The sequence below is a fragment of the Manacus vitellinus genome, unplaced genomic scaffold (assembly GCF_001715985.3).
Source record: "Manacus vitellinus isolate BGI_N305 unplaced genomic scaffold, ASM171598v3 scaffold_123_pilon, whole genome shotgun sequence".
In the NCBI taxonomy this organism is placed as follows: domain Eukaryota; kingdom Metazoa; phylum Chordata; class Aves; order Passeriformes; family Pipridae; genus Manacus; species Manacus vitellinus.
Genome location: NW_021938915.1, coordinates 124,134 through 133,537, shown reverse-complemented (window position 1 = coordinate 133,537; position 9,404 = coordinate 124,134). Strand labels below are relative to the sequence as shown.

The following is a 9,404-nucleotide window of genomic DNA, read 5'->3' as shown; positions in this document are numbered from 1 at the left end:
GGGGCCGGGAGCTGTGGCGGGACAGGGGCAGGAATTACCAGCCAACCCTCCTCTTGCTTCACGGCTCCGGGAACAGCCCGGCAGGGCAGGGCCGGGCCTGCCCGAGTCCCCCACAAGCACAGCCCAGGCTGCCCCCCAAATCCCGGGGGTCCAATCCTGCCTGATCCCTGCCCGGGGTCTCCGTCCTCTCTCCTCCGTCCCGAGGCTGCCCCAAGCCAGGAAGCTCCGACAGGATGGGCCCGACAGGATGGTCCCTGTCACGGGGTCCAGCGGCCACATCCCAGGAAGGCAGGGACGGGAACTGCGTCACCTTGTCTGCTCGGGGCTCTTTCCTGCCTGGTCAGTGGCCAGGACTTGGAGTGTGTTGCTCCCTGTTGTTCCAGGTGGATTTACACCAGCCCTGGGTTCCAGCACTGACCATCGTGGCACTGGTGGCCACATGGGTGTTGGAGGAAGCCAACGGGGTGGGCTGTGTGGAGCCCCAAGGGGTGGCCCAGCACTGTCCCCCTCTCAGGGGACACCTCCAGAGGGTTTTTGCAGCCCAGGGAACAGGGAGGACCTGCCCCATGCCCCAGCCTTGGCTCCTGTCCCCTCCCTTTGCCCTGATCCTCCCCAGTTCAGCCCCAGGCCGAGGACGGTGGCACGTCAGGGTGGTGACACGAGACATGAGGCTCAGCCCCAGGCTTGTCCTTGTCCCCAGGTGTCCTTCCAGGCCATCCCTGTCCCTGTGGGAGCCCCTGCTGTGCCACACTGCCACGGTCCAGGGTCACTCTGTCATTCCAGGACCGGGGACCATCCCCAGCTCTCGGCACTCTGGCCTTGGAGCTGTCCCAGCACTGGCAGGGCCACGAGAGCCTCTCACCAGAGATTCCGGCTCCTCCCGGGTCGTTCATCACCAACAGAGGGGATCCAGCAGCACCAGGGCATGAGCACCCCCAGCACTGCCACCCCTGCACCCACCGGGGACCCCAGTTTGGTGTCACCAGTCCCCTGCCACCAGCACCCAGCCTGTCCTCGGGGCATCGTGGCAGCTGCTCCGCCGCTGACTCATGGCACCGGCCCGGCAACCATGGAGAGCCCTGGGGCCAGCAGGGGGACACAGGGACACTGGTACCATGGTGGGACACAGGGGCACTGGCAGTGGGGTGGGACATGGGGACACTGGCAGTGGGGTGGGACACAAGGACACTGGCACCACAGCGGGACAGGGGGACACTGGCAGCAGGGTGGGACCCAGGCACACTGGCACCACAGTGGGGCACTGGGACATCACTGGGGTGGGATACGGGGACCGGGAAGGGACTCTGACGCTGCAGTGGGACATGGAGACACTGTCACCACAGTGGGACATGGGAACACTGTCCCTGGGGTGGGACACGGGGACACTGGCACAGCTGGGCACCACGTGAGCAGGATGGGACTCGCCAGCTGCTCCACTCCCACCACCACGGTCCCGTCACTTCTCCCTCTCCTTTCCCCTCTCCTTCTCCCTTCCCTCTCCTTCTTTCCCTCTCCTTCTCTCCCTCTCCCTCCTCACGCAGTCACATCTGCCCGGAGCCAGGACCTGCAGCTGGACACAACCCCAGCACTCCCTGTCCCCCTGCCCAGCACCACAACAGGAAAATCCCCCTTTTCCAGAAGCCAGACCCCACTGGCAGCCCCAGGTCAGGCTCTCCAGAGACAATGGAGGCCGACGGACGCAGAGCACCCTCCTCCCATCCCGGATCCCCCCTGTGATCCCCAAAATCCCCCAGTCCCCTCCAACCCCGGCCCCCACACGCGGAGCTGCCGAAGGACTCGGGGGATTTCCAGCACCCAACATGCAGCAGCACATCCCAGGCCTGCTCCTGGTTAAATATTCACCCCAAAAGGGGCTTCCCCATCCCGGGGGAACTGGAATTCCCGCTGGAGCCTCACCTGGCTCATTCTGAGGGTCCTGCTGTGTCCACCTGACGCCGGTTTGGCAGCTGGGAGCTGATGTCGCCCGTTCTCTGCTCACCTTGCACCCATCCCGCAGGCCCAGCCAGGTTTTTAAAGAGGCTCCCACCCCTCCCTGACGTTCCCAGGGCGTTCCCAGGCCTGGGCTCACCTGGGAAAGGGCTCTCTGGGATTGCAACACCGGGACGGGTTGGTGCGAGCTGGGACCCGCGGAGGCTCCAGCTCCTTCCCAGGGGCTGCTCTGTGTGTTCGTGGCTAGGGAGGTGTTTGGGGACCACCCCAAAAGACCCCGCTGGATGGATGGCGTGGTGGTTGACCAGGCACAGAATTCCAGCCTGATCCCAGGGTTTGCAAACCCATCCAGCCGTGCATCAACCAAAAGCCTGGCTCCTCCATCTCATAGCTCATTCCACCATCCCCCCAGCTCCAAACCATCTCTGAATCTGCCTGGCAAGGCAGGGAACATCATTTTTTGAACCAAAACCACTTGTTCTCATGGGTGAAAGGGGCTGACATGGGTCTAGGGACCCTGGGAGCACAAGCACCAGCTCCGGGCAGGGCCATGCCCAGCTCTTGGCCATGTCTGGATGCACTGGGATAGACAAGGCTCTTCCCAGCTGGGAGCTGGGCTTGTAAGGTCCCATCCATAATTAATTGTGCCAGCAAATTGCACCTCTGGTGTCTCCCAGATTCGATGCCGAGATCAGATACGGGCGTTATCGGGAAGGGCAGATTTCGAGATGCAAAGCAGGAGGTGATTTGTTACAGGCAGGAGCCACCTGCTCCCAGGACCTCTGGAACTCCCATCCCGGAAAAAACGTGTCATCCCAGCTCTCCCCGTGGCTCCTTCCTAATCTCGGTTGGGAGGAAGCAAAAACCTGTTCTGGGCCGAGATGCTCCGGTGTCGTTCGTTGATGCAACATCCCGGGAGGGTGGGAATCCCTCCTGGACCCTGCAGGCAAACAGCTCACCCCTGAATCATGGGCTTTCATTACTCTCCTCTGCTGGCAGATGTCACAACCACATCCAGGCCCTTATTTTTACAAGGCATCCAGGGCGTGTGCGTGTGCTCGGAGCAGCCACGTACCATCCTGGCCCATCACAAAACACTTCCCACCAATTGGTGAGGTCGGAGTCCCCCCTGGTCCCCACCAACTCCAGGCCTGAAGGGCCAGGAGGTATTTGGTGTCTCCTGGACAAGCTCTGCACCAAGGGAGCCTTTGCAGAGCCCTGGATTTGGGGGTCTTTGGCGAGTTGCCCAGTGCTGTGTCCTCACCGAGGGGCACCGACTGCCCCGGCGTGGACTGAGCTGCTCCCACCAGCTCCAAGAACTTTCCAGATACTCATCAGGGATGGCTCACGGCACAGGAATTGTCCTTCTGACAGCACACCGTCACACCAGGGACAAACTCAGCGACCCAGAAGTCCCCACTCCCACGGCACATTCCCAGACAGGTGCTGGGAAGAGGATCCAGGAGCCCCGGCTCCCCTTTCCCCCCCACACCACCCCGACCATTTGACACATTTCCTGTCTCTAATTAAATGCACGCCACACCTTTCTGCTTAATTTCCATGCATTTATTTCCAAGGCAGGAACAATAAATAGTCATTCCCGTTGTGAAATCCACCCCAGGCCGAGAGGAGACAGAGGGTGGCCCTGTGGCCGAGCCGCGGTGCCGGAGTCGCCGCCGGCCCGGCAGGACCTGCCCAGCGCCGCCTTTTATCGCCTTTCGCTGGGGTTTGGATCAGTTTTGGTTTGCTCACCTCTGGTTTCTTCCCTCCCAAAGTGCTGCTGAGGTGCCCACAGCCTGTCCCTCTTTGGGACACCCCTTTTAGGGGTCCCCACTGCGCCTTCAGGACGTGAAGCTCAGTGGAAATGGCCCGGTGTCGGAGGGAAGGTGGGATAACCGGGTTCTCCAGCCCATTTCTTCACTCCCCATTCACTAATTACCCCATCCCAGGGAGCTACAGCTTTGTGCCATTTACTCTTTCCCAATTTGCTGTAATTAGCCCCAAATCCCATGTTCTCCCAGCACAGGTGGGATCTTGCTGGCTCACAGCTCTCAACTCTTTCCAAGCCTGGCATTTTGGGATCTCCTCCGAGCTCCCTCCATCCCAGCACGGAATCACATTCTCAAAGCCCTTGCTTGGGGTGCCTGTCCAGAGCATGACCCCACAGCTGGGACCACCACCCCAGGAACTGGGAATGTGGAAGCCCTGTGCACCCCTGCAGTGTCCTGACACACCCACAAGGTCACACACTCACCCATGTCCCCACACACCCGTGGGGTCCCACACACCCACAGCAATCCTTGCACACCTCTGGGGTCCCTTGCACACCCACAGCCCCCTTTGCACCCCCGTGCTCTGCCCAATCCAGAATGACCCTCAGCACCACGACCCTGCAGCCCCCTCTCTCCCCTTTTCCCCCCGCTTTCCCTCTCCCACCAGGAACAAACAAGGTCACTCCATCCTGGTTGTTTGGCTTTTTTTTTTTTCCAGTGTTTTCCTTTATTAATTTATACAAAAATGGTTGCAAGTGGCACAAGCTGAGACCAACCCGCCCCTGCCCCAGCCCCGAGCCCGGAGGCCACAATCCCTGGAGATGGGGAGCACCAGGAGGGTGGCACATCCCGGGATAGCCCCCAGAACCCTGGTCCCTGCACTGGGGGGACAGCAGGGAATACACCCCGGCCACGTGCACCCACCCACGGCCACAGCAGAGCCCGGGATGCCCCCGGAGGTGCCCTCGGGTGCCAGGGCACGGGGCTGGGGGGATGAGCCAACACTTCCAAGGGGGTTTGGGGGGGAAAGGAGCCGAGTCCCTCTCTCTGTGATGCTCCTCCAGGGCTGGGGGTCCTGCAACTGGAGAGTTTCCAGGGCCGGAGGTAGGACAACCCCAGGGATGAAAGCGCTGGAGCAAAAGGACGGAGGAAGGCTCCGGAGCCAGGTCAGGAACCCCCATTGCCACCTCCCTCCCACCATGGCACGGAGCTGGGGATGGGAAGGGGGTTTCCTGACAGGAAGGAGAGCCAGGAGAGGGCAGGGATGCAGCTGAGGAGGGGGATCCCTCCACCCCAGCGGGAGGGGACGAGCCCTGGCAGGAACAACGTTGTTTTTTCCCAGGCTCATCCCACCGGGCCCCGCTGCCCTTCGTGCTCCTCGGTGCAGAGCCTGAGGCCTCGGGCACCTTCCCCCACCAGCTCCTACTTCCTCCTGCAGCCCTTGGCTGCATCCCCCATCATGTCCCAGTACTCTCCAAACTCCAGCTTGGCCTCGTTGGGGTCTCCCATGCACTCGATCTTCTCTTCCAGTGGTCCCACACACTGCAGGGGGGGCAGAGAAAACATCGGGGTGAGGGGGCTGTGAGGTCCTGTGTCCCCCCCAGCCCCTCCTGCCCAGCCCAGGGCTCTGCCCTCACCTTGCCCAGGTGGGGCAGCTTCTGCACCACCAGGTCCTGCATCTCGTTGGGGGTCAGGTACTCCTTCTGCCCCTTCACTGCATAGCAGTGGAACTGGCTGATGACGGTCTCGATGGCCCGTTCCACGTCCGTGAGCTCCTGGCAGTCCTGGGGGGGCACAAGGGGTGAGCACTGGGGGCACAGTGACCTGGAGGGATGGGACCCCTCCCCAGAGGGATGGGACACCCCAGGGTGCACAGGACAAGCCCTTAGTATGTGGGACACTCCCTGAGGAGTCCCCAGTGATGGGATAAAGCTCCTTATCAACACCAGACCTCTCTGCACGGGTGTAAGACCCCCCCATACAGATGTGAGACCTCACTGTCCAGATGTGAGACCCCTCATACAGGTGTGAGACCCCCTCTAGAGATGTCAGGGCCCACTGTCCACACCTGAGACCCCCATACAGGCACAAGACCACTCCAGACAGATATTCCACCTCTCCATACAGATATTCCACCTCTCCACAGACATGTTCCACCCCTCCACACAGATGTTCCACCACCCCACACCGGCCCTGCCCGGCTGCAAGACCCCCTCCAGCTGCCACCTTGACATACCACCCCTCCCTGCGGGCCTGTCACCCCCCAAATCTCCTTTCCTAGCCCCCTCCTTGCCCGGGCCCCCCGAGGCTCAGCCACCCTGGCGTCTCAGCTACACCCCCGGCGCGGGGGCCGCACCGTCCTGACTGGTTCTTCCTCTCCTCAGCACAAGTGGCAATGGCACGATGAGTCAGTGCCCGGGACGACGCCTGGGATGGGGTTTGGCAGCTCCCAGAGCCCCTGTCCCACCCCAGCAGACCCCGTTCCCAGCGGGGTGGGGGGCACAGACTGGCACAACCTCCATGCCCAGCTCTCCAGCCACTGCGTTCGGAGGGAGCCGATGCTGATTCACTCAAATCTGTGGTTTTCCCTCAAAACCACATCGGTCGATGCCCATTAGGAAGGACCTGGCAACCTCCAGAGCCTCATCCCGGCGCCCTAAATCCTCCACAGGTGCAAAGGGGTGCAGGATGGACACCTCCTGGTTAAAAGCTGAGGAAAACAGGAGCCTTCCTGCTCCTCTCCATCCTTGCAGAGGTTCCCAAAGGTGGATCCCCAGCAGCTGGAAAAGGCTGCCTGCTTCCCTGAGCTCCCGAGCGGCTCCAAACCCGCAGCATCAGGTCCCCCTGCCTGGGACAGCGAGTCCAAACCCCAAAACAGCCCCCAGCTCCTCCACCACACTCTGGCTCCGGGATGGGGCAGAGTCAGGGCTGTGCCCTCGGGGTGGGGACATGTGGGGTCACCCCACACCCCGCCGGGGGTCCCGGCGTCGCTCGAGGACCTTGCGCTTCTTGCGGCAGTTGCACTGGCCCATCCTGCTCCTCGCGGCGTCCGGGGGGTCCTCGGTGGCACCGGGGGGGTCTCTCCTCTGCGATGGGATCCGGAGGAGCTGTCGGAGGGGGAAAGCCCAGCTCAGCTCTCGGCTCTCAGGGATCTCCCAGGACTCCTCCTCATCCTGGAGGAAGGTGAGCTGCCAGGACACGTCCCGGCGGCAGCGGCGTCCCGGCAAGTCGCGGCAGAGCCGAGCGTGGGAGCGCGGGGGAGACCCTGAGCGCAGACCCCCGGCCCACGAGGGGCCACTTACCTGCTCCGCGGGCTGGGCGGGTGTGCCGGGCTGTGCTGCACCGGCGTTTTATATCGCGGGAGGTGTGAGTGGGAGCTCCCGGTGCTCATTTCGGAGCCTGGCCCGGGGCCAGCGTGGGGCTGGGAAACGCCTCCTTTCCCGGCCACATCCAGGGCTCCCCCAGCCAGCCCGGCACGGCAGCGCCGCGTGGGAACGGCCACCGGGCACCCCCGGCTCGGGAGGGTCACGGGATGGGTCACCCCGTGATGGGGTCTCACCGTGTCCCTGCGGGGGGGTTGGGAGCTGGACAGCAGGAATGGGGACATTCCCGAGCCAGGGATGTGCTGTGCTGGTGGATTTCACCATATTCCAGCACCACTGGGATTTGGGAGCTGAACACTGGGAATGGGGACATTCCCGAGCCAGGAACAAGCTGTGCAGGTGAATGTGTCCCCCTGTGGCACCCAAGACCCCAGAGAGGCTGGCCATTGATGCTGTGGAGGTGGTGGCACCGTGGCCACAGTGCCAGAGCTGCTCCTCAGCCCCACCCCGGTCCTGGCCACATCTCTGCCTCCCACCCACCCCACAGCGCGGCAGGAAGGTGTTTGTGGGGGGTGAGGTGGCACCCCAAAAGCCAGACCACCACAGGGACAATTTGGGAACACCTCCATCCATCACAGAGTCCCCAAACCCACCACCCTGGGCTGGGCCCATCCCCAGCATGGCCACGGGCAGGGGAGGGGATGTGGGATCCAAACTGGGATCCCCCCTAAGAACAACAGCACTGCTCAGGCTCAGGGAAACCTCTTTTATTTGCTCCACATCAGCTGAGTCTCCCATGGGCCTGTCACTTCTTCCCCATTTTCTCTCTCCTCATGGTCTTGGCCAACTCCCCGATGAGCCGCCAGAACTCCCCAAATCTCAGCTCCTCATCGTTGTTCACATCCAGCTCGCTCATCTTCTCCTCCAGAGAGGGCACGTCCTGTGTAGGGACACGGGATCGGCCACATCCCAACCCCCGTCAAGCGGGGGGGGATGGGAGGGCTCCTGACCACAAATCCCAGGGGATCCCGAGCAGCCCCACAGCTCTGGGAGATTCCACGGGGATCCAGCCACCCCCTCAGGGTGCTCCCCACCTCACCTTCATCAGGTTGGGCAGATGGAGCTGGACCAGCTCCTTGAACTCGCTGGTGCTCAGGGTGCCCTTCCTGCCCTCCTTGCCCGCACAGGTGATGAAGATGTCGATGATCTTCTCAATGGCCAATTCCAGCTCGGTCAGTTCACCCGTGGCCATGGCCCCGCACACACTGGGGGTGCAGGGACAGGAGCCAGGAGGGGGTTGCACCCTGAGGGGTGTCCCAGGGAGACCCTCTGCCCTCCCCCAGCCCAGGGTGCAGTGGCTCTGAGGGGTCTCAGACCTGCAGGGCTGAGGAGGGTCCCGGGGCCGGGAGCTGCTCCCAGGGGACCAAAAGCTTCAGACAGGACCACAGGGAGGGGGAGCAGGTCTGAGGGATGACTCAGCTGCCACCTGGCACAAGAGCTGGGATGGGGGACATGGAAAGGGATGAGGAATGGGGGGGACATGGAAAAGGGATAGGGGGACATGGGAAGGGGACAGGGGAATGTGGGAAGGGGATGGGGGGACACGGGAAGGGATGGAGGACATTGGGAAGGGGGCTGGGGGCGTGTCAGGGGTCCCCAGTGCCACAGTGGGGCCAGGATGGGGGCATGGGAAGGGGCTGGGGGCGTGTCAGGGGTCTCCAGCAGCGCTGCCGTGGCCGGGGTGGGGTCAGCGCTGCAGCAGCGACTCCCCACTTACCCCTCGCTGTGGTCAGAGAGCTGCGGGCAGGTCGTGGCCCCCGGGAGGTGTCGGGGGGGTTGGGGAGGTTTCGGGAGGTTTTATAGCCACGCCGCAGGAGGGGACAGCGCAGCCTTTGTCCCCCCCTCCGCGGTGTTGGGTTTCCTGGTGCGGCCGGACGGACGCACAGACACCGCCTGACGTTCTCCTCCTCCTCCTCTGCTCCCTCCCGACGTGGGCACCGGACCAAACTCAGCCCTGCCGGGCTGAACTTCCCGCGGCCCCGGCGGCCTCGGGAAGGTCCAGGGGAGCAGGATGGGACCAGGGGCTGAGGGGAGGGACACGAGGGCACAGAGGATCCCACAGGGCTTGAGCATCACCCGATTTCACGGAACCATTTAGGCTGGAAAAGATCCCCAAAATCATCGAGTCCAACCTTTGAAGGTCATTAAATACAGTTTTTGAAAGTCATCAAATCCAACTTTTGAGGATCACCCAGTCCAAGCTTTGAGCCCCTTCCCAGGGGTGCAGGGCAGGTCTCACCCCCAGTCCATCCCAGCACGGATGATGCCCAAATTCCCTGTTCCCATCCTTCTCTGGCTC

At 62.8% G+C, this 9,404-nt stretch overlaps 3 protein-coding genes across 5 annotated transcripts in view; all 3 read right to left on the bottom strand.

The window, feature by feature from the left end:
• The window catches only part of S100A16 (S100 calcium binding protein A16), a 3,383-nt gene extending 1,396 nt beyond the window's left edge, over positions 1-1,987 (bottom strand). The window contains exon 1 of one of the 3 annotated variants that reach the window (XM_029965915.1): positions 1,918-1,987. In XM_029965915.1, the coding sequence (XP_029821775.1) occupies positions 1,918-1,926 (9 nt within the window). In that variant the 5' untranslated portion in view covers positions 1,927-1,987. Of the gene's footprint in view, positions 1-38; positions 93-310; positions 375-1,917 lie in introns of those variants that run through there. The other 2 variants (XM_029965917.1, XM_029965916.1) reach the window with 2 other exon arrangements.
• Positions 1,988-5,144: 3,157 nt separating this feature from the next.
• On the bottom strand, positions 5,145-6,759 carry S100A14 (S100 calcium binding protein A14). The gene is made up of 3 exons (XM_018087927.1): positions 6,722-6,759; positions 5,360-5,506; positions 5,145-5,264 (listed from the first exon to the last, which is right to left on the bottom strand). Exons 1-3 carry the CDS (start codon positions 6,752-6,754, stop codon positions 5,145-5,147), a joined length of 300 nt encoding a protein of 99 aa, XP_017943416.1. The 5' UTR covers positions 6,755-6,759.
• A 1,038-nt stretch (positions 6,760-7,797) lies between these two features.
• On the bottom strand, positions 7,798-8,991 carry S100A13 (S100 calcium binding protein A13). The gene is made up of 3 exons (XM_018067814.2): positions 8,823-8,991; positions 8,145-8,310; positions 7,798-7,985 (listed from the first exon to the last, which is right to left on the bottom strand). The coding sequence occupies exons 2-3, from the start codon at positions 8,295-8,297 to the stop codon at positions 7,851-7,853; spliced, it is 288 nt and encodes a 95-aa protein (XP_017923303.1). The 5' UTR covers positions 8,298-8,310; positions 8,823-8,991; the 3' UTR covers positions 7,798-7,850.
• Between the last annotated feature and the right edge of the window lie 413 nt (positions 8,992-9,404).